Source organism: Loxodonta africana, chromosome 3, assembly GCF_030014295.1.
Source record: "Loxodonta africana isolate mLoxAfr1 chromosome 3, mLoxAfr1.hap2, whole genome shotgun sequence".
Classification (NCBI taxonomy): Eukaryota; Metazoa; Chordata; class Mammalia; order Proboscidea; family Elephantidae; genus Loxodonta; species Loxodonta africana.
The window spans coordinates 70,018,900-70,043,000 of record NC_087344.1 but is presented as its reverse complement, the minus strand read 5'-3'; the positions used below and the strand labels follow the sequence as shown (position 1 = coordinate 70,043,000).

The 24,101-nt window shown below is 48.0% G+C and overlaps 1 protein-coding gene across 1 annotated transcript in view; it reads right to left on the bottom strand.

Annotated features, from left to right (window-relative positions):
* C3H1orf94 (chromosome 3 C1orf94 homolog) overlaps positions 1–24,101 on the bottom strand; it is a 42,245-nt gene that overhangs the window by 2,795 nt on the left and 15,349 nt on the right. The window contains exons 2-6 of the mRNA XM_003415480.3: positions 19,627–20,312; positions 16,291–16,551; positions 15,040–15,215; positions 7,028–7,105; positions 2,912–3,111 (exon numbers count right to left, since the gene is read on the bottom strand). Of these exons, the coding sequence (XP_003415528.2) occupies positions 2,912–3,111; positions 7,028–7,105; positions 15,040–15,215; positions 16,291–16,551; positions 19,627–20,312 (1,401 nt within the window). The remainder of the gene's footprint in view (positions 1–2,911; positions 3,112–7,027; positions 7,106–15,039; positions 15,216–16,290; positions 16,552–19,626; positions 20,313–24,101) is intronic.

The following is a 24,101-nucleotide window of genomic DNA, read 5'->3' as shown; positions in this document are numbered from 1 at the left end:
TCACCCCACTTCCCCTCTATCATCAAGTCCCAGCAATTTTACCAAGAACATCTCAAATCTTTTCACTTGTCTCCTTCTCCACAGCCATCACCCCAGTCTAAGCCACCATCTCTTGCTTGGACAACTATAAAAGCTCCCTAACCTGTTCTCCTGTACCCACTCTTACCCTTATAGTCCATTCTTCACACATTACCCAGGATGATCTTTTTAGTAGAAAAAGATCTGTCAGGTTGTCATACTGTGGTGGCTTGAGTGTTGCTGTGATGCTGGAAGCTCTGCCACCGGTATTTCAAATACCAGGAGGGTCACCCATGGTGGCAGGTTTCAGCAGAGCTTCTGGGCTAAGACAGACTAGGAAGGTCAATGAAAACCCTACGGATTACAAAGAATATTGTTTGACACAGTGTTGGAAGATGAGCCTAATAAGTTGGAAGGCTCCCAAAACACACAGTGGCTACAACAATAGATGCAAGCATACCAGCAATCATGAAGGTGGTGGAGGACCGTGCAACATTTCATTCTGTTGAATGTCAGATCACCATGAGTTGGAGCTGACTCAACAGCAACTAACAACAACAACAACTTGCTCTCCTGCATCAACTCTTATCCCTATATTTCATTCTTCACACATTGGCCAAGGTGATTTTTTTTAAGTAGAAAACCAGATCATGGCCTCACCAGTTCAAAAGCCTTAACAGCTTCCCACTGCTCTTAAAATAAAACTCAAACCCTTACCATGCCTACCAGGCCCCACTTTGTCCCTCCCTGGCTACCTTTCTGATTTCAATTCCAACCACTATCTCCCCATCACTCTTTGTGCTCCAGCTACATGTTTCCGTCTTGAGGCCTTTGTACTTTCTATTCCTTCTACCCATACATGTGCATGGCTTATTCTCTCACTTCATTTAGAACCTGGCTCAAAAGACATTTCTTCATTCTCTCTTCTTTTGCCTCGCCAAATTTTTCCTCAGAGCTCTTGGTGGTGTTTGCTTGTTTATCTCTTTATTGTCTAATGTAGTCTCCTTGAGGGAGTAAAAACATTATCTGTCTTGTTCACCCCATTATCCCCAGTGCCTAGAATAGTGCCAGGCATATAGAAGGTGCTCAATTATAGTTTTTAAATGAATCATCTCTTTAGGGGACACGAACCTCCTTGTCTCCCTGTACTGACTTCACTTTCCTCATCTCTGTAGGCTCCCAGGGCACCGCTCTCCCCTGCTGACTGCTGCTCTCCCTGTCTGTGCTGCCCCATCTCTCCTCTCCCCAGGCTCTCCAGTACTTCTCACACAGGCCGGTCCCAGCCCTCTGCTCCCAATATGCGTTTCTCTTACCCTGAGCCCAGAGTCACACCAGGGAACACTGGAAATTAGCGGGCCAACAGGTAGTCTCTCTTGATCCCTCTACTCTCCTTCCCTCTGCGGTCTCATCATCTATTCTCACCTCCAGAGAGGTGATAAACACTCATAAAACAAAACCCAAACCTACTGCCATCAAGTTGGTTCCAGCTTATAGCGACCCTGTGTTAAGTAAGCACTCATACAGCCTCCTAAGGTCACCTCCAGACCACTCCCTCTCTGGCTTCTGTTTCTCTTCCCTCCAGTCAATTCACTCGGATGTGTACAAATCTTCCTTGGATCCCCAGGCCCGGCAATCTGAGGCCGTTGACAATCCTACCTCAGCCTCCCTTTTCCAGTCTTATTTTTTCACCTTTTTCAGGGCCAAGTCTAATACCTCAACTAGGGAGGGAAGGAACAATGGAGAGAGGGAAGAAGAAAAGAAGGGAGGAAGAGAGGAAGGAAGGAGGGACAAAAAAAAGAGACAAAAGAGGTTGTGAGTTTCACATTCAAATAACACTATCGACCACCCTCTTGAAGATTCTCTATACACCCTAGGAAATTAAATGATCTGAGAATTTCAACAGTTAAGAAATCTATTTATATTTGTTTCCCACAGCTTTTCCCAAATATATCTGATTATGGAAATCTCTTTCTAGCATGCATCCCTTTTAACAAGGCATTTTGGGAAACACTGATTTAAAGGGAGAGTTTGGGGAGACCCAGTAGACACTGCAGTGAAGGTATATGATGGGATGTCGGGGTAGCGGACTTGGCTCTGATCCTATAAACTGAGCTTCTCCAGCTGGGCACACATTCTCAGGGTGTGCCTGAGAGACTGGATTCACAGGAATGACAGCACTGCCTCTTGGAACTATTAGTTGGAGATTTGGTAGGTGGGGATAAGCAGCTCTTTATTGTTATATGAAAACAAGCATGGATTTATTACTGAATAGCATGCAAAACTTGGGTGGAGTTGTCAGCTGAAAGGTTGCGTTTTGTGTTGGCTGTTTGCTGCTGAGCCCTCAGGCCCTCCCAGAGAGTATGAGTCCCTCTCCTCTGCTGTTTGGGGGATTTGGGTGGAAAAGCGTAAGCAGCCCTGAGAAGCAGTCCAAGGCCCTTCCGCAGGGCGTGTCATGAAGTCAATGGGATGTTCGGGAGATCACCCTGGCAAGGAGCTCCGGGTGCAGTAAAAGGGGAGAGAGCTGTAAGAAGACTACCTGGTCCTGTCTGGCCATGTCCTGTTGCAGACCAAGCAGATGGGTAAAGGTACACCATCACGTTCCACGGCTGCCCCTGCTATGGCGCAGTGTGGCTGTTCCACAGTGGCTGTGCACCTGCATTTCTGTGACCAGACTGCAGGACCCAGCCCTTAACTGGACATACAAAGGGAGCCCACCAAGGCTCCACGCTCTGCTCACCTCCACAAAAGGCCCCTCCCAGGATTCACAGGCACAGGACCCTCCCCTCGGAACACGCGTACCAAGAAAGCACTAAGGAAGCCCGCCGCGCTCCCCTCCCCTGTCCGGCAGCTTTCTGGGTACTGGCTGGGCTTCTAGTATGGGCCGAAGACTCACCCGTAGGCTTGGGGGAAGAGGTACTGCGGCCCATCTCCTGCCATGGGAGAAGGGTCTCGGGGGTTGGTGGACAGCTTTGGAGGAGTCCTCTGAGGGTATGAATAGTTGGGCTGGATGAAGGGAACATAGCTCAGCAGGGGGGTAGTGTAGGAAGATCGGAAAATCTGCTGTCCCATCTGCTGTGGGTTATACGGCGTCACCTGCAGGTCAGAGGGAGAGAAGGGCTAGATCCTGTGGAGACCTCTGCTTCTAAACATTACTATTCCCCAGCCCTAAACCTAGCCCCAACCCTACCCCTCAGCCCCTGTGCCTCCAGTCAGTGTGGGGTACGGAGAAGGCGGCATGTTAGAATGGAAAAAGCACAAGGTTCAGCTTCTAGATATGAGCCTAGCGATTTACTTAATTTATCTGAGCCTCAGTTTCCTCATTTGTAAAATGGGCAGACACCATATATACGTTATATGGGAATTGAGTGAGTTGATATAAGTAAAGAGACTGGCATATAATAAATAATAAATAGCAAATAAAAATTACTCCTATCCCCCTACTTTACCTTGCCCTCTGCCAGTAACCACTCCAAAATCCCTTGTTTATTTTTAAGGCCTTTAGCTTCTCTAAAAAGTGGGGAAACACTGGCTACTATCTCAGGATCTCAACAGAGTCCAAACCCAAGGAAATCCCTGAGATGGTGAAATGTTCTATATCTGCACTGCCCAATACAATAACCATTAGCCACATGTGGCTATTTAGCACTTGAAATGTGGCAGGTGTAACCGAGGAACTGAATTTTTAGTTTTACTAAATTTTAATGAAAGGATTTTAATTTAAAATTAAAAAGCCACATGTGGCTAGTGGCAAAAAAAAAAAACTGTATTAGACAAGGTAAGTCTAGGAGGAAGGGCAAAAAGCTGCAATGGAGTTCAGTTTAAACCCTAAAGAAATACAGGAACTCGGTAGGGTTTCTGAGACTACATGGCTCCAACTCCCACCAAGACTGGCACTCCCATTACCACAGGCCCACAAGGCAGGAGCCTCGTCTGTCTGATTTCCTGATATATCCTAGTCCTGGATCAGTGCCTGGCACACCGTAGCTGCTCAATAAACATATGTCAAATGAATGAACACAAGATAGGAAAAGAGAGGAATGGAAGGAAGGAAGGAGAAAGGTAGAGAGGGAGAGGGAAAGAGAGAAGGGAGGAATAGACCACTAAGTATCCGCTTGCACACCTAAGCTAATGGGGAGCTCATTACATCATGGGTGCTGTATTCCACTATTGGTAGCTCCAAGCACAAGAAATCCTGTCCTTGTATGGAGCTGACATCTATCATCCCATACTGAGGGAAGGTTCAACCAAAACTGAAGAAGCATCTGGATTCCCACTTTAATAGCAGGAGTCTGAGGTCAAAGCTGCTGGAGGATTAAGCACTCTGAAGCCCTCTCTTACCCTGTTATCCTTATCTAATAAAAAAATAACAAAGGCTAGTATTTATTGAGTGCTTACGGTGTGCCAGGCCCTTGCTATGGATTCTCTCATTTAAACTCCAAACAGCCCTGTGAGGTAGGACTATTATTAGTCCCATTTTACGGATGAGAAAACCGAAGTTTGGAGAAGTTAAGTGAATTGCTTATTAAGGGTTTCAAGTGTCCAAGCTGTGACTGGAACCCCTGTGGTGTGAGCCCAGAGCCTGTCCCCAGCACCTCTCGGCTGTGCATCCTCTAGAAGACTGCATGCCTCTCTGGTCCTTTCTACCTTTTTCCTAGTGGAGATGTAGGGCCTGGTGATGCTGGACATGGACACCCCACCCTCAAGATTACAAGCTGAAGCTCAAACGTGCGAAGAGCTCACAGAGAGACTCAGGAAGGCCCTCCCAGGACAGACGCATGTGAGTCAGCACGGCAGGCAGATTCTGCTCACAGGAATTACGCCTGCTCTTCCCGGTGGTGGGAAGGGCATGAACTTGGGAGGAAACTGACATGTACGAGAAGATGTGGGTCCTAGAGCTTATCGAAGCTTTGTACAAAAATGTGCCCCTAACTCCATGTAACTGGTAAAAACCATAAAACAGAGCTCTGTGATCCTGATCTGGGACCATCTCCAAGGTACACTCTTCACTGACAAAACCAGTGTATACAACAGTGTGCTCAGAATGCCAACGTTTGTACAAAATTATCTCTAAAATAGGTGTCACAGGAAGGATACCTAAGAAACCGGTAACCACTATTGCCTCCAAGTTTTTTGTTTGTTTGTTTACTAAGTTCTTACGTGACTTTCTCAAATACATGCACGCACACATAGCTGCCTCAAAGTGCTCTCTTTAGAACCAGATGGACAGTATCCTGTTTATGGTGTGGAGGTGACGTGGCCGAGATTCCTTGAGCTAGACTGTCTCTTATCTTTACTTCCTCTGAGGACACAAGAGGCTCCTACTGCTGACACACAGTGCTGGCCCAGGTGATGAAGTAACCTGCATCTTATGGGCCCATCTCTACTCTCAGGGACCAACGGGAAGGTTCTAACCTCTTTCAGGTCAAGGTGCAGTCTGCAGAGAAAGGGCGAGGCTCCCTGGGGAGAGAGGAGAGGCCGAGGAGTCTGTAAGGTTGGGTGTATGTGTGTCTGGCCAAGTGTGTGTGGGAGTGCAGGCCAGCCCATGCAGGTGGCAAATCGGTCTTTGGCACCCTCTATACCCACTCTAAACTCCCTTCTCCCTGTCCCAAGATAATCAGTATCTCTGGATGTGCTTCTGTGTGTGTGTGTTTGTCCATGCACACGCACGTTGAGAGTATTTGTGTTGCTGTTTGTGTATTTGTATCTGTCTGTGCAAGTGTGTGTGCTTGTATTTTTGTCTCTGCATCTTTATTCGTAGACTGCATTTTTCTTTTTATCGTTATTGTGTTAGCTGCAGTCCAGTTGGCCTCTGGCTCATGGAGACCCCACGCACAATGGGAGGAAATGCTGCTCAGTCCTGCGCCGTGCCCATGATCAGTTGCAGATTGGACTATTGTGATCCCTTGGGCTTTCATTGGCTGATTTTCTGTAGGAGATCTCCAGGCCTTTCTTTCTAGTCCTTATTAGTCTGGAAGCTTTGCTGAAACTGTTCAGCATCATAGCAACAAGGAAGCCTCCACTGACAGACGGGTGGTGGCTGTGCCGGAGATGCATTGGCTGGGAACCGAACCCAGACCTCCCCTATGGAAGGTGAGAACTCTACCACTGAACCGTGCATATAAAAGGTTGTAAAGTGTGGTGTTTGGGAGCATGGGCTCTGAGGCCAGGCCGCCCGAGGTCAAACCCCAATTCTGCAATTGTGCTATCGTCCAGTAGAAATTCACCCCCCTCCCATCCTGAGAGTAGGGTTGCCAGATTTAGCAAATGAAAACGCAGAACAACAGTTAAATATGAATTTCAGACATACAAATTAACTTTTTAGCATAAGTGTGTCTCATGCAATATTTGGGATATACTTAGGCTAAAAATTTGTTCGTTGTATTTTAGGTGTATTTAAAAGGCATTGGATGTTTTTGCTGCCTTTTTGCGCTCCCGACATCCACCATGCAAGGAACAAGAGCTGCTGTGCCTTCAGCCTGGGTCCTTGAAGGAGTGGTATGAGGAACAGGCCTGAACCCAACCCACAACCTAGCCCAGCAAAACCAGTGTGGTCCACAGCCAAACCATCTATACTTGTGGACAGGAAATTAGCATTTATTGCTGAAAGTCCCTGAGATAGTGAGGTCATTTGCTGCCAGAACAGAAGCTAACTTACGTGTTAACTTTACGACCTTGGCAAGTTACTTAATCTCTCTGTGCTCAGTTTCCTTATCTGTTACCGATAGCACAGGGTGACTGACGGGGTTGGGTTAGTAAATGCAGGTAAAGAGGCCTTAGAGAAGTTCTTGGAACATGGTACAGGCTCTGTAAGTGCCAGCTGTTATTATCACGTGGGGATGTCGGCTCTTGCCTTCCCATGGATGATGGTACATGTGTCCATATTCTGTGGTCAAATGTTGGACAGAAAGTATGGCTGGTAACCAGCTGTTCAAAGATGAGGGGGCCAATGTCCCCCTGACACAAAGGCCTTCAGAGAGCTGAGACTGAGGTGGGGAGGTCACTGACTCACCTGTCGGGAGTAGCACCCCAGTTGGGGGTGCACAGCCTGCTGGTATGGCATCCTTGTGGCTCTCTGTGGGTACAGGCCCTGGGGAGAGAAGAGAGGGGCTCAGCACTGGGGGCAGCCACACAACAAGCCGCTTCCCAGCTCAGCTTCTGATTCACTTGTCTAGATCGTCAGACAGGGCTGGGCTGTTCCAACCCACCGCTGGCCTGACTCACAGCTGCCCAAGGCTGGCTGGAATCGAGCTGAGGGGGACACATCTAATGCCACCCAGAAAGCTCCTCTTCAGCAGGACTCACAGCCTTTTTGACCGGTGCTTCAGGAGCCTGACTGCCTCCTGAATCCCAGGTCTGCCCTTTAGTGGCTGTGTGACCTTGGACAAGTCACTTCACCTCTTTGAGCCTCTTTTTCCGTACCTGTAAAATTATGTAGATTCAAGACTATGAAGCCTGTGAAGGTAGCCAAGTTACCTTCATTGGCATCTCCACACCTTTCTAAGTTCCTTTCCCCAAGTCCCATCCCTGCCCTAAGAGTCAAGGTGTCCATGAAAGTCTCTCTGTGTGTGCGTTAGTCTGCATCTGTGTTTAAGTAACTCTGTGTGTGTACTGGCATCTGTGACTATGCAGCTGTGTGTTTTTGTATACAAAGGTGTAACTGTGCACCCAGGTGTGGGTTTCTGCTGCTGTGTGCTCCTGCATACACCTGTGTCTGTGCCCTATGGTGAGGGCTGGTGTGAGAATAAATGAGTTAATGCATCTAAGGAGCTTAGAATAGTACATTAAAAAAAAAAAAACACAGACTAAGCACTTGACAATGCTAGGTGTTTTAGGTATTTTTATCATCTCTCACTGCCCCCTCACTGGAAGAGGCCCTCTGGTAGCTCAGCCAAATGGGAAGTGAAAATCTTATTCACAACTGTGTCTGGGGTGGGCCTGGGGCATTCTTGTGCATGCACACACACACACACACACACACACACACACACACACACAAATGCGGCAGAACTAAGGTCCTGCTGCTATGGGGAGGGTCCATCTCAGGCTCTGCCTCTACCTGACAATCCAGAGCTACCCCCTAAGATGTGGCTCAAAGCCCAATGTGCCCTCAGCCCAGGGTATCTTTCCAGAGGCTTCCATGTCCCAGACGCTGCCACCCCTCGGTTCTCACCTGGTGCCAAGTGTCAAACTGCTGACAGATGACACTAGACTCTGTCCCAACTCATATAGCCAAAGCCAAACGAGTTGCCATGGAGTCAATTTCAACTCATCGTGACCCTATGTCTGTCAGAGTAGAACTGTGCTCTACAAAAAGGTCAATGGTTGTGACCTTTCAAAAGTAGATCTCCAGGCCTTTCTTCCAACGTGCCTCTGAATAGATTTGAACCACCAACTTTTCGGTTAGTAGCTAAGCACTTAACCACTGCACCACCCAAAGACTCCTTCACAGCCCATGGCATCCTCAAAAAAGGTTCCTGAATCCCTGGTAGGGGGTCCACACAGATGTCTTCGGGCTCTGCTAGACCCACTGTCTCCCAGGTCCTGAGAGTGCTCACCCTCGCAGAGCCTTCCTTGTCCTCTGCTTCCACACACTTGACACTTCAGACATTTCTGTGCTCTGCCCACCCCTCTACTTCTAGCAACCCCTTCCCTGAAACCAGGATGTCTGCTCACTTTACTCCAAGCCCTGCAGCCCAGGGAAGCCTCACTCACCATTGTGACCACAGCCTGGTCCCTGAGACACCAGCCCTGGCCTGAACCTGGACAGAGAAGTCAAGCAGACGGGGCTGCCTTGCCTGTTCTGGCCCTCCATGCGAGCTCAAAGGCCACTAATCCCCTCCCACCTGTCCCCTAACCTCCTCAGCACTTAACTCTGCTTTCCACAGTCAACCTCCCCGCCCAAAGAACGGCAGCCTCCATCAACCCCCTTGCCTATGCCAGGCCCACCCCTAGACATTGGGCAAGATGAAAAGCTCCCACCCCTGCTCGGTCCCGGGCTGATTTCTCCAAGAAGAAAACCTTCACATTCCTCAGTAGAAGCCACACCGTATGACTTTAAGAACACTTCTAGTTGTTAGAACTGCAATTCTGTAAAATCACAAGCAAGAGTAAATAAACATTCATTCTTCTTTGCTCGCAGCCATGGCCTCTTCCCACACATCCTCCTTCCTTAATTGGGAGCAGGGTTCCTTGATGCCAAGCAGCCAGGAGCCTTGGAAGTTCCTCCGTGTTGGGGACTTTCTTGCACATCTACGCCTCCCTTGGAGTAGGCTGGATCTGAGACCTCATCTTTATTCCTAACACCAAGCAGGGAAGAGACTAGGATAGGCTGTTCCTCTCTTCTGTCTCCTCAGCCTCGAGGTCTGTGGAGCTCCCTGACAGGATTTCCTAGGAAGCTTGTGGCTAAATAATATTAAAAACAACATCTGTATCATACTTGGTATTTTACACAGTCCTTTCCCACACGTTGACTCATTTAATCCTTACAACTGGATCAAGTGTAAACAGCTGCTGCTACTGGAATTATTAGCCCATTTTACAAATCCACCACCTGTCTGTCGCTTGGTACTTCTGTGGTGACTTACACTTTGCTGTGATGCTGGAAGCTGTGGCACACCAAATTTCAAATACCAGCAAGGTCACCCATTTTAGGTTTTAGCTCAGCTTCCAGACTAAGAGAGACTAGGAAGAAAGACCTGGAGATCTGCTTCTGAAAATCAGCCAATGAAAACCCTATGGATCACCATAGAAAATTGTCTGATACAGTGCTGGAAGATGAGCCCCCTAGGCTGGCCACAACAATGGACTCTAGCACACTGACAATCATGAAGATGGCAGAGGACTGGACAATGTTTTGCTCTGTTGTACCTGAGTTGGAGCTGACTCGAGGCAGCTAACAATAACATTTTACAAATGAGGAAACCAAGACTCAGAGCACTTAACTAACTTGCCCAAGGCCACACAGCTTGAACACAGCAGAATTCTTTTTTTTTTTTTTTTGCTACCAAAGGGACTGTAGGACATTTTATTAGCTATTCCGGCAAACAGGGAACATCCAGGCCAAAAGTGGCAAGAGACAAGGGGCTTGAGTTACAGTGAGGCCTTTTATAGTTTAGGTGAGGGTGTATCTTGCCCTTTTTTGGGAAAGTTGGGTCACTGAATGTTAAGCTGGCTTATTTTGGTTGGATGATTGTTGCTAACTCATGCTGACTCACGCTGGTATTGTTGGTAGGTGCCATCGAGTTGCTTCTGACCCAAAGCGACCCCATGTACAACAGAACGAAACACTGCCCAGTCCTGAGCCATCCTTACAATCGTTATGCTTGTGCCCATTGTTGCAGCCACTGTGTCAATCCATCTTGTTGAGAGTCTTCCTCTTTTTTGCTGACCTTCTACTTTACCAAGCATGATATTCTTCTTCAGGGACTGGTCCCTCCTGATAACAGGAGCAAAGTATGTGAGATAAAGTGTCGCCATCCTCACTTCTAAGGAGCATTCTAGCTGTACTTCTTCTGAGACAGATTTGTTCGTTCTGCAGAATTCTTCTAAACCTAAATCTACAAGTTCCAAAACCTGCCTTCTTTCTTGATCAACTATCTTAAAGCTAAATGGTATCCTGAGGTCATGAGGAGCTGGAGAAGGTAACTTATGCTGTCCTTGGCTATTCCCTGGGAGGATCAACTCCTTTTACAAAAGAGTTTAACTGGGCCCATTCAGTGCCTAAACTGCATCACAGAGCACAGTGGGCCTTATCAGCCCTTGACCACTCCGCCCAGAGATGGGGAACCCGGGAGTCAGTCCTGCAATGGGAACACTGGCGTCACTAAAGTTAGGGCACCTTCATGCTCAGAAAATGGTAAGTCCTATTCTAACCCACTTTGGAAGTCAAGTTGGAAGACATTAACATTACAAAGAGATACTATTTTCTTTTTATAAAGCCAGCCATTGCAAATTAGCTTTGCATGGCGAGCTCTCTGAGTGCATTTTAGAGTGACTCGGTTTATACTAAATAAAATTACACAGTTTTTTCTCTTTCAGAGATGGCGGCTGTTATGGACTGAATTGTGTCCACAAAAAGGTATGTTTAAGTCCTAACCCCGTACTTGTGAAGGTGAGTTTATTTGGAAATAGGGTCTTTGAAGATGTTACCAGTTAACATAAGGTCATGCTGGAATAGGGTGGGTCCTAATCCAATCTGAGCGTCCTTATAAAAGAGGAGAGATACAGAGACAGAAAGACAGAGGAATGACAGCCATGTGAGGATGGAGGCAGCTGCAGCTACAAGCCAAGGAACACAAGGACAATGGGAGCCGCTACGGGCATGGAACAGTTCCTCTCTCAGAGCACTCGGGAGCAATCAACACTGCCGACACCCCACCTCGCACTCCTAGCCTCCACAAGTTTGAGACAATAAATTTCTGTTCTGTAAAGGCACCGGTTTGTGGTGCTTTGTCGCAGCAGCCCTAGGAAACAGGCACAGGGCTGCACGGTGGCCCATTGCTCGTCATTGGTTCATTCCTCATTTGCATCAGACTCTGAGCTTCTTAGTCACCATTGAAACCCCTCTCTGAGCACAATGCTCGGCCCACAGTAGGAAAAAAAATTTTAATTGCTTAAAGGGATGAGTAAATCAATAAAAACGAGTAAATCAGTGAACAGCCGAATGACTGAGCAGTGAATGAGAAAAAACAAAAATGCACAGGGAGGCCGACAGGGAAGGAGTCAGGGGCTCAGAGAGTGTGGGAACAGGGCACTTCTCAAAAGACCTAGGTAAGGATAACACACTGCAGATAGGGAACAGATGAACTTCAATTCCCCCTTGGATCAGGTCTCACTGCAACCTCTCACCTCCATGGTGGGACATGAGGCTTTCTGTCCTGAGGGAGAGAGAGCGGGCAAACAAACAAACAAACAAAAAGATTTGAAAACAAAATTTGGGGGAGGGGGAAGAGAGATTTTGCTAAACGTATGCAGCTCCAGTTTAAGATTCAGGAGCTAAGCCTAGTGGACTAGCTCAGAGAGGCTTTGCATGGAGCAGATACCCCGTCCATGTAGGACAGCTAAGCCCAAAGACTTGCCATCCAGTTGTAAAGGAGGAAATGATGTAGGGACCTGTCTCAGTTACCTAATGCTGCTGTTACACAAATACCACAAGTGGGTGTCTTTAAATGAAAGGAAATTCATTTTCTCATAGTTCTGGAGGCTGAAATTTCAATTCAGGGTTTCAACCAAGGCAATTTCTTCCTTGTCAGCAGCCCCGGGCATTCCTTGGCTCCCTGGCATTTCTGGGCTTGTAGATTATCCTCACACGGCATCAGTCTTCCCCGACGTGTGTTTGTGTATGTTCTGGTCTTTTTATAAGTCAGAAGTGATTAGGTTTAAGATTCACCCTACACTGATATGGCCTCAACTGATTGATTACAATACATTAGATTGCATTATGGAAAGTAACCTGCTCTGCCCAAGGCCAACTAATTTAACCACAGGTAACTACTCCATGATGCAACTAGGTTACTGTTTAGCCAAACAACTGGGAACCACAGACTAGCCAAGTCGACACATAAAGTTAACTATCACAGGACCCAAGGGGTGCTAGGAGGGGAAGGGTCATGGAGTCAGGACAAGGTAACTGTCAGGCATATGCCTCTATTCCCTTCTCCAGGCTTTGCCGGACAAGCCTGAGGCAGGGGATTCCCAAGGAGCTGGACCCACAAGCTTGTTGAGTTCCTATCCACTCCCCATACACCCACATGTCATTCTGGAGAGGAGCCAGGTAAGGGAAGAAACCTAAGATACTGAGCATCTTTCCTGGAGAAACTGAGCATTACCAGAAGGGACTATTTAAGTTATTGGATTGGACTAAGGCTTAAACCAGAGTGGACATTTATTTAATTTCTCCCTCCTTCTACCCAGTTGGCAGCATTTCTGAAGGGATATTAAGTTAAATAGACAAAATAAAGAAACTACATTTCCCCTGCATAAATAGGTTCTGTGAGTAAAATTCCCAACCTCACCACAAATATTTCATCATCCCTTTGTGTCTGGCCGGAAGCCCTGGTGGCGTAGTGGTTAAGCGCTACAGCTGCTAATCAAAAGGTCGGCAGTTTGAATCCACCAGGCTCTCCTTGGAAACCCTATGGGGCAATGCTACTCTGACAAATTGACTTGACGGCAATGGGTTTGGGTTTTTTTGGTTTTGTATCTGGCTACTACTTTCCTTTTAGCTATGAACCCAACACCAAGAATGTGCGCCAAGCCACCTTAACTGATGCGAGCTAACACTGGGCAAATGCAGTTTAATAATGCTACAGTGATCATTGGCGGCAGTGGGTTTTAGTGGGTGATCATTGGTATACAGATATCTACTTGAGTCCCTACCTTCAATTCTTCGGGGTATATGCCTAGGAGTGGAATTACTGGGTATGAGTCAGAATCAACTTGATGGCAACAGGTTTGGTTTTTGTTTTTTTATGGTAGTTCTATGTTTAACTTTTTGAGAAACCGCCAAACTGTTTTCCACAGCAGCTGTACCATTCTCTAGTTCTACCAACAATGAATGAGGGTGCCAATTTCTCTACATCCTTTCCAACACCTGTTGTTTTCTGTTTGTTTGTGTGTGTGTTTGTTTTAATCATGGCTATTTAATGGGGGTGAAGTGGTATCTCATTGTGGTTTGATTTGTATTTTCCTAATGAGTAATGATGTTGAGCATCTTTTCATGTGTTTGTTGGCTATTTGTATTTCTTCTCTGGTGAAATATCTATTCAAGTCCTTTGCCCACTTTCTAATTGGGTAGCTTATCTTTTTGTTGTTCACTGCAGCACTATTCAGATCCCTGGTGGCACAGTGGTTAAGTGATATAGCTGCTCACCAAAAGACTGGCGGTCCAAATCCACCAGCTGCTCCTTGGAAACCCTATGGGGCGGTTCCGCTCTGTCCTCTAGGGTCTCTAAGGGTAGAAATCAACTCGACGGCAACAGGTTTTCTGGCAGCACTATTCACAATAGCCAAAAGATGGAAACAACCTAAATGTCCATCAACAGATGAATGGCTAAACAAAACGTGGTACATATATGCAATGGAATATTACTCTGCCATGAAGAGAAATGAAGTCCTGATACCTGCTAGAACACAGATGAACTTTGAAAACATGCTGAGTAAAAAAGGCCAGTTATAAAGGACAAATATTATATGATTCTGCTTATATGAAATATCTAGACTAGGCAAATATATAAAGACCAAAGTTTATTAGGGGTTACTACGGGTGGCAGAGAGAACGAAAAAAGAAATGATTGCTTAGGGGGCACTGAGCTTCTGTTAAGAGTGCTGGAAAAAATTTGGAAATGGATATCAGTGATTGTTGTACAACATGATGAAGGTAATTAATGTTATTAAACTGTACGTGTAGAATGTTGAAATGGCAAGTGTCTACATATATATATCTTAGGATTTTTTTGAAAAGTAGTTTAAATGAGGTGGCCATATAATTTATTGTCCAAACTAAGACACTTGAGAGGAGAGGGGTGCTTTTTTAATTATGCCCGAACAAAAGACCTAAACTGGGACTGCCCCAAATAATCTAGGATGTATGGTCATCCAACTTTAAAGGAAATCACAGGAGGCAGGTGGGTAACAAGAATTATTCCATCATCCTCTCCAGAAATCCCAAGAGAAATTTTGTGCAAAGCACGTAGCCAGCCAAAATTAGCAACGCAGATATGGAATACACAGCACAGGCTGAACTGGAACTCAGAAATACACGTGTATATTTGCATGCATATGTATTTGAGTATATGTATGTGTATAACAAACGATCCGGTCTGACGTGGCAACAACGAAAAAAGAACTGATAAGTTGATAGTTACTGTAGTTCCAGCGAAGCCTCTGGAATGTAGAGATGGAGTTCAAGGAATGTATAAACGCTCTTTATGAAATAGGCCCCCTGCAAACCACCCCTCCTCCGTGGTCACACACTGGATGGGTGGCCACGTGAGGAGCCAGGCCCAGTACCCACACGCTTACCTGATACTGTGGGAAAGTGGAGTGATTTGTGAACACCGGCGGAGGTGGGTAGTTGAGGTTGAGCCAGAGTGGCTGGTTCAGGGTTGCTGAGGTCAAGGCTGTGGCAAAGCGTGGGGTGAAAACGTTCCCTGTGTACTTGAGGTTGTTCTTGTCCGCCACTGTTACAGGTGGGTTAACTGTAAGTCACAGGAGAGGGAAAGTGTTTCGGTGACTGAGGCAGGGCAGGGCCAGGGTGCCATCAGCACCACAACTGCCCCAGGAATCAATGTTCTCATAGAGGTCAGGTTCCTTGAGCTCTAAGAGAGTTCTTCAAAGTTCCGGTGAATTTTTGACTATGGGGAAACATAATTAGTTTCCACCTTGCCAATTTGGAATGGGTGAAAACCCCAACATGGTCTGGTTTGGGGTTTCTTTTTCCATCATTCTCTAATGAAGGAGGCAGTTTAGCAAGGGAATACAATAAAACAGATCACTAGGACTACATCTCCCCTGCTTACAAAACCAAATTCTTTCAAGTGCTTGAGAAAAATCCAGCTTTCCACAAATAATTGCAATGCCACTAGAATTCATTCTTATCAAATTACTAAAGCAGGCCTGCTAAAGACATATACTTGGCAACACTTTGAACCTTGCACAGGTGATTGTATCTATATGGGAATACTTTTTTTTTTTTTTTTAAATAATCTTTTAAAACATATAGCTCAGCTTGGCATGGCCCCAAATTTGTCTGAATGAATGAGGTTTTGTTGTTTCAGGATATGAATCCAGGAATCTCTCCCTCTACAAGATGTCCTGTGACCAGAACTAGAACAGTGTCCTCAGTTTCCCCTGTATTGATATCTTTTTTTGGAAAGGAGGTTTAGCTAAAACAGTCAGTTGTAGAAGGACAAGGTAGAGAAATCAGGGGCATGAATAATCTCAATCTAAAAATAATATAAAGCTATAGACTCTTCTTTGGCAACTTGACAGAATATGATACATGCTGGGTCGGGACTGTATTCAAAATTGACCACTAATAATGCCCATGTGACCCCTGAAAGCCAACCGTGTTTCTCTAGCAATTGTATTCCCAATAAGAAACAGGGAAAAAGGCATTTCCCCATTTCGTAAATTTAAAAGCTGATACCCTGAGAAAGACAGTGACTTGCCCTTGGATGAGACAGCCATTTGCTGGCAGAGCCACTACAGGGGACTATGAGGGTTCCCAGACTCCCTCCCTCTGCAGACCCTCCCTGGGTAGGGTCAGCTTACATTTCAGCTCCAGCCCCTCCATCTCCACTTTGCTGCGAAGCCTCAGCTGCCCGCTGGGGTTCTTGGTGGCCCCAAGGAACTCATAGAGCAGGTTCTTCTCAGTCGGCCATGCAGGCTTCTTGGTTGGCAGGGCCATGGACATGGTGCCCACTGGGTCACTGCAACCCTCCTCACTACAGCTGTCCTTCCGGCTCTGGGGCCATTGACTGAGGAAGAGGCTCTCTCGACCCCTGGTCAGTTCCTTGGCTCCAGGGTTCCGTTCTAGAGCAAGGGGAAACTGACTCAGTGCCCTGGGAAGGGCAAGTGCTGGATGTGGGGAGCACCTTTTTGTGAACTAAGTGATGGATTCTCCACAGCACACACTGGAAGCTGAGACCACTCTGGGGGACTCTCTCCTCTCCCTCCTCCCAGTCAAATCCAACCCCAGTCTCCTCACTGAAGCTTTCCCTGACCACTGCCTATCCTGGCCTTCCTCTTCCAGTCATTCATCCATTCAACAGTCCAAACATCCATCCATTTTTCCTTCTTTCTTTCCTTCCACCCACTCATTCATCCTTCCCTCCATTGTTCCTTTCTTCCATCCTGACTTTCTTCCTTTCTCCCTCCCCTCATCTCTTCCTACCTCCCTCCGTTCTTTATTCCCTTTCCTCCCTCCCTCCGTTCTTTATTCCCTTTCCTCCCTCCCATTTTTCCTTCTTTCCTTCCTTCCAACCACCCATCTATCTCTGTGCTGGATACCAGCAATGCGAAGAAGGCTTGGGCACAGTTTTTGACTTCAGGGAGCCCATGGGTGAATGGAGATACACACATTCCTACGGAACACATGCTCTGAGCCACACAGTCAGGCCCCTCGTCATGGGTTCTACACTCTTGTCTCATTGCTTGTAGGCAATTCAGCCAGTGCTCACTCTTCAATGCCAGGCCCTGACCTGAGGGCTGAGGACACTGTGATGAATCAGAGCCAGATTCTTCCCTGCAGGAACTCACAATAAGGGGAAGAGAGAGACGTACCCAGAAATAGCTCTGGGACAAAGCAGATGGGGATTGTGAAGTGACAGAGGAACACAGTGGGAGAAGAGGGTGGCTGAGACAGCTTCTGTCTGAGAAGGCCACAGGGCTTCCAGGAGGAAGTAGGGTTTCGGCAAGGCCTTACATGCCGGGGCACGGGGGAGGAAGGCACATCAGGCAGGGTAACTATGGGCAAAGAAAGGCATGGAAGCATGAAAGGCACACACGAGTCACTGGGCATGGCCAGAGTGTGGGAGAGAGGTATGGGCAGTGCCAGGTCCAGGTCTCTCTCCAAATACACCGAGCATTTCTCCAGCACGAGGACCCTGTCTGGGCCGTCGTGGGATCCTCCACAGCAGTGGTTTCCACACACCTATTTCTTTTTTAGCAATGGAGCTCTTTCTTAAAATTAAGAGTGTGTATGGGGAAATGCATATAAAATTATTTTTCAAGGCGTTGCTGTGGTAGAAGCAAGGAAGAGGGACTTGCCCTCCCCTGTACGCCCCTTTACTCCTTGCCTAGCCTGAAGGTCCCTGAAGGTCTCCACAGTGCTTGCCTAAGAACCTGGCTGCCCCACTGGATGGCTGAGCACCACATTAGACATACAGTAGGCACCTAGGACCCCTCTGTTAGCAACCTGATCAGGTGACCTGTGCTCAATCTTATCTGTTGGCAGTGGACCTGATCCCACCAACTCTTGGCCCCACCCTGGCCCAACCGCATGTAGGGCCAAGTTTAGGCAGGACTGGGCCTACCCTTCTAGCATCATCCCAGCAAAGGGAAGAGCTTCTCTAGCCTGAACCAGTTTAGGGGAAAATGACGTTTATAGCAAAACGTGTCCCTAGAGTCTCTTCCAAGAGTTTCTCTGGTTGCTGAGCTTAGCCCCTAGCCAGTGTGCTGAAATAATAATACTCACTAATAATAGCCATTTCCCCAGAGACCTACACACCTGCAGAGATTCTCTCACGCACACCTACAGTTGCCTCAAACATGCTTGCCTGCACAGCCCACATACACACAGCCACACATTCTGTAGTTTCCTTTGATGCACTCGCATGTACACAGCCACACACAGGACTGACATGCACAAACATGTACCTGTACACACAGACACACTCAATGTACCCATACCTGCAGTTTCCTCTAACAAATACACTCACACTTCCAAAGTTGCCCTTGGCACACCTTTGCCCACACATGTACACACACACAGTAGGGAGGGTGGGGATGGCAGGACTGCCTCAAACCCAGCAGCCCAATCAGACAGAGAGGCACCCACATATCCCTCTTGAAGAAAGACGTGGGAAGGAAAGTCCCTTCTCTCCGGGCACGGCTCAGTCCTCTCACACCCACAGCTCATTATCCCCAAAGATCCCCTCAGCCTGCCCGGAACTCAGAGTCTACCTTCCCGTTCATAGCTCTAATTCCTTGGCCTTCCTACAATGCTCCAGAATGTTCTCTAAGGTAAGCTTGAGCCTATTTTCTTGGGGGAATGGGTTTGTACCCTTCCCAATACAGGCATCCCTTAGTTATCATCCATGCTCACAGCCGGGGATAACCTGTTTTGGTTGACTTGGGTATGATCTGCCCTCCTACTCACTACCAACTGTAGGCATATGCCCCTGCCATCAGTCTGCCTTCGAGCTATCCAGCCTGAGTGGTTGGATCAGAACAGTCATGAAATGTGGAATCCTGGGAGTGGGGTGGGGGAAATGTGGGAGATGACTAGATTTAATGGAAAGGATGAAGGCTCCATAATTATGGATAGGAATGCAATTTTCAAGTGTATCAGGGGACACGTCCCAGAGCCAACAGTCTGAATTGCTCCTGGAGAGTTTAGCCATCCATCCCCCTGTCCCAGCCACAGAGGGCCAGTCCTCATTGCCAGAATAGGTGCCTCCATGGGACTCCACTGGAAACCAAATAATCCCAGTTGCCAATAATATTTCTTTCCTATCTAGACGGCAGTACTCCCGCTGCAGCTTCACTCTGAATCCAGCTGGGCTAAACCCTTCTTTCAATGCACTCTAGACAGCTGGTGAATTCAAAATATCAGCCAATTCCCAAATGGTGCCTCTCTTTCTTCTCAAAGCATGTTGGACCAGGGCCTCCATGTATGCTTATGAGAGCCATGCCCTGTGTGAGCATCCAGTGGAGGAGGCACATGGGGCTGAATACAGCCTGTAGACCTACACACCTGGGGGCTGTGTCCACCAGGGGGGCCGCCTTTTCCTAATTTGCACAGTGGTGTTTCAAGCACTTGCTGCAGCTCTGATGGGCTTCCTGGCAGACCCACTCACTCTCCCTGCTCCCTCAGGCCACACTCACCTATCAAGTGGTGCCCTTCCATGGCAGGGTCTGCCTCAGGCTTGGAACAGATCTTGGCAAACACTGGGAGCTGCCTCTTCTGAGTAGGGAGCTCAGGGAGCTTGTCCAGGGGTGCAAGAGGAGGCGGGGGTGGCAGCAGCAGAAACGGACCCAGCCCTGCGGGCTCCCTGAGTCCAGGGCCACTGAACATGCTGTTCTGCAGGAAGTCCTTGATGACCTTCGTCTCCTCCAGCACCATCTTGTTGTCGGGGGCCTTAGTTTCAGTGGATTTCAGTGGGAATTGGGCCAGAAGTTTGCTGATCTCCGAGTTGGAGGTGCCTAGGTCGTGACCCCCATCTTCTGTCACCTTGGCACTCTTGACCTTGGCAGAGCGCAGGATGCCCGTGACTGTGGACATGGCAGAGTCACAGTTCTGCCGGCTTCCAATAATGGATGTGGCCACCTTCTGCTCCAGAAGCTTGTCACTGGTGATGATGGAGGCTCCTGGGAGCTCAGTGCTGTCCGTCACCAGAGGAGGTCCAAGAATGCAGGGAGTCGGCACTCTCGTCCCCTCAGGAGTGCCACCAGGGGCCTCTAGCTCACCCGAATTCTCTTTGACCAGGATGAGGTTCTCTTTGGTGAGGCTCAAGAACTCCTGCTCCACCAACAGGGAGATCTCATCTTTGCCACTGCTGAGCTCTGGTGCTCTGCAAACAGGTCAGAAAGACAGAAGGTTTTAGTGCCAGTTTGCCAAGCGGTTGCTCTGCAGCAGGGAACAGGTACCAGGGAAAAAAGATGAGAGCATGACTGAAAGAACACATATTTCCAGATGAGAGAAACCTATTGGGGTCTCAAGAGAGATGTACGAACAAGTAGTGGACTTCCAAGAGGATTTCTGCAGGCCACCAGTGGGCTATAGTACAAAGAACACAGCCTGGGAATTGGGATGCCAGGTTCTCTCCCAATACTACCTCTTGCTGGGTGAACTGAGGCAAGTCCATCCTGCCTGGCTGGTCATTTCCAGGACCTGAGGCAATGAAAGGCTAGAGAGGTGGTTCCCTGGGAATGTTTGCACTAAAGGGGTTGGGGGCCAGGGCTTAGTGCAGCCCATCTCCTCTCTGCAGAAGGGCCGAATGAGAGCAGGGACTGCAGAGTGAGCAGCCTGAGATCACACCTGCTGTTCTTTCCCCACTATATGACCCTTGGCAGGTCTCTCAGCATTTCGGCACCCTGGTCTCTTCAACTGATTAGCAGGGACATTATAGGGCCCTCCTCATAGGGAGCTATGAAGGTGCAAGCCACTGAGGACAGTGTCTGGCACAGACCAAGGGCAATACAAGAGTCAGCCTGGCTGGGCCCCTGGATCCCGGATTCCACACAGTGACCCCATGGATTAGTGTCCACCCTGGTTGGTATAGCGCTCTGACCAGATCACAGCCTCTGGACTGGGCCCTCTTCCTGGGTCATACCAGTAGTCAGTTGGTTCCTGCAGCTGATTCACAAGGACTTCCCTGGATCTAAGACCTTGGCATCTACCTGTACCTTATACCCCTGCACCCCCAACTGGACCTGTGATGGCCAGCACCAGCCTGATGGGAACTGACGGGCCCATGGACTCTGTGATCTACATTGTTGTGGGGTAGCAATCCTGCTGGCCTGGCTCAAGCCCCTAGCCTGCCCACCAGCAGCCTCGGCAATGGTGCACCTTCCTCCATGGTGTTCCCAGCTTAGCCACCCAGCTTAGAACCATCTGCTATGCCGCCTCAATGGGCTTCTGTGAGGGGCAGATGAGATGGTCTACCTAGAACATTCTGGAAACTGCAAAGCATCGCGCCCCTGTGAGTACAAAAAGTGAAGATGATAAGAAGAGATAGAAGGAAATTAAGAAGGCCCCAGGAGTGGAGCTCAGTTGCTGTGGCTTAATATTTGCAGCTGGGGAGGAAGCCAGGGCCATGCCTGGGCCAGAAAGGAGGGAGGCCCAGTGTACATTCCTGCTCTGACAACCTGCTCAGAGGGCACAATGAGTCTCACAAACACTGAATATGAAACACTCTAAGCAGAATCCATAGTGCCTTCCTGGTAATGCTCTTGGTAAATGAGCACACACAAACACTTGCGCACACACAGATACAGACACACACGTGTGTGATGCACATATGTGCAGACTGCATGGGCATATGACGACTCATGTGTCACCACAGAAAGAACTAAGGGAACAGTCACTGCATCTGACAATCCATGAGGATGGACACAGGCTTAGTCTTAGAGGCTTCCTGCTGGGCCAGGCACTAACCCTTTAGTTATTAGATCCTGATGAGGCCCTGGGGACCCTGCGAGAGGGGCTGGGAAGCCAGGGCACTTGGGAAGCTTGGGGAAGAACTAGGTACCAAAGATATGAAAGCATATCAATATCCTAACAACCAACATAGCTGCACCTCCTGAACATCAGCCCTGCATATAACCTCACCGGGATGACACACCTGAAAGCAGGAAGTAGTATCAGGCAAAAGCAGACTCCAGCTAAGCCCTGGCACCACCGCTTACTTCGTGGCAGACCCTCGGAGCCTCAGGGTCCTCCCTGTAAGATGGGCATGGCACTGACAGCACCCAGCTCATGGGGTGGTCATGGGGGTATGGTGAGGTGCCCATGTATAGAGTTCAGCACAGCACAGTGCCCTGCACGTAGGGCACCCTCAGCAGAGGTTGGCTGTGAGCACAGCTGTGTGAACTGGTCCTGGCACACTCCCTGAGGGCCATCAAGACTGTGTGTGAGACAAGGCTAGTTCCTGCTCTCTTTTCTCTTTCCTTCCATCCTCTGTCTCTTCCCTGCCCTCTCTGCTAGTCCCTTCCTCTTGCTTCCCTCCTGTGTCTAGACTTAGGTCTATAAATAGGCCCAACTCTCACTGCTGTGCCCCCTGGGAACACTCAGAATCAAGAGATTGCCAATCCATGGTCCTACATTTTAGGCTCCCCCTCTTCTTCCTCCTCTCTGTCATCCTCAAACAGGTGAGCCCCAAGTCACAGAAACCAGATACCTGAAGGACTAATTCCCACCCCCCGCACCCAAAAAAAAAAAAAAACATCTTGCAAAGCAAGCTATATACCAATGGTTTTCTGAATTTGAAAGATTTCCCTATCATTATGTTAATTTTTAAAAATTGTTAATAATGCTGTTGTGGTTATACTTAAAAAAAAAAAAAATGAAAAAGGAGCCCTTATCTCTTAGATAGGGATGCATACTGAAGTGTGTACAGATAAAAGTGTGCCTGGGATTTGCTTTAAAAGTAATCCAGCAAGGGGAGAGGGGAGATGGGAGGGAGGTTAGTAGACGAAACAAGATTAGTCATAAATTGATAATTGCTAAAGCTGGGTGATGGGCACATAAATGTTATATACTATTCGCCCTACTTTTGTCTGTGTTTGGTTTCTTTTTAAAAAATAATAAAAATGTTACACACACGCACGCAAGAGACTCACTGCAGAACCCTTTAAAGTATAAGCCCCAAGTGGCAATCAAAGCAGCTTCCAAGACCCATAGGGCCCTGAGGTTCCCATTCAATTAAAAAAAAAAAAAAAATCCACACCAGTCCCTTTTTACCATCTGAGAGGACACTCTTACCCTTCTCCCTCCTGGAAATCAGGCTGGCAGAGAGGAACAAACAGGAGCAGGGTGTGAATCCCAGCTCTGCTCCTCAGAAGCTGCCTTCTAATCCGTTAACAAGGATATAGGGTGAGGATTATATGAGATAAGTTGTACAGCAGACTTAGTACAAGCCTGGTGGGTAGTAAGCCCTCAGTAAATGTTCCTGGCATAATTAATCCAAGGTTATCATCTAGGCTTGGATCTTAGTTACGATGAACCCCTATATGCCTCTCCACGGCTTCCGCTCATCGGCACTAGTGTGCCTTCCAGAGCAATGACGTACAGGTGTTCTCCATGCCCCCACTGAAGCCCTTTCAGCATCTGAGAAAACACTTGTATCCCTCCCACTTGTAACTGTCTTCTTTCCTCCGTTACGAATTTACCCTGGTTTTCACACTGGTTCTCTTGGGATGTTTTTCCAGACTCCTCCGTGTTCTGGTCTTTTTCCTCTGGATACATCATAGGGGTCAAACCTGGCATTCCCAGAAGGGGGGCACAGTGCCAAAAACAGCAGCACCCCCCCACCCTGGCTGTGCACCCTGTATGTGTCCCTGACTGGCTGCTCCAGGGTACCCAGCCTTTCCCAGGACCAGTCTCTGCAAACTCCTGCTATGCCTGCATGTGCCCATGACAGGCCAGACCGGAAGCCAGGTATCCACATATATCCTCACATTGAATCCTCTTCACATCCCTGGGCAACAGGCAGTATCGTCCCACTTTGCAGATGAGAAAAGTGACCCTGGAAGAGGCTAAGGGCCTTGCTATTGAGAAAGTGAAGAGGCTGATGTGAGGATACGGATGGGTCCATCTACCTTCATTAACTTCTTTCCAGTACCATGTTGGGCCTCCTTTT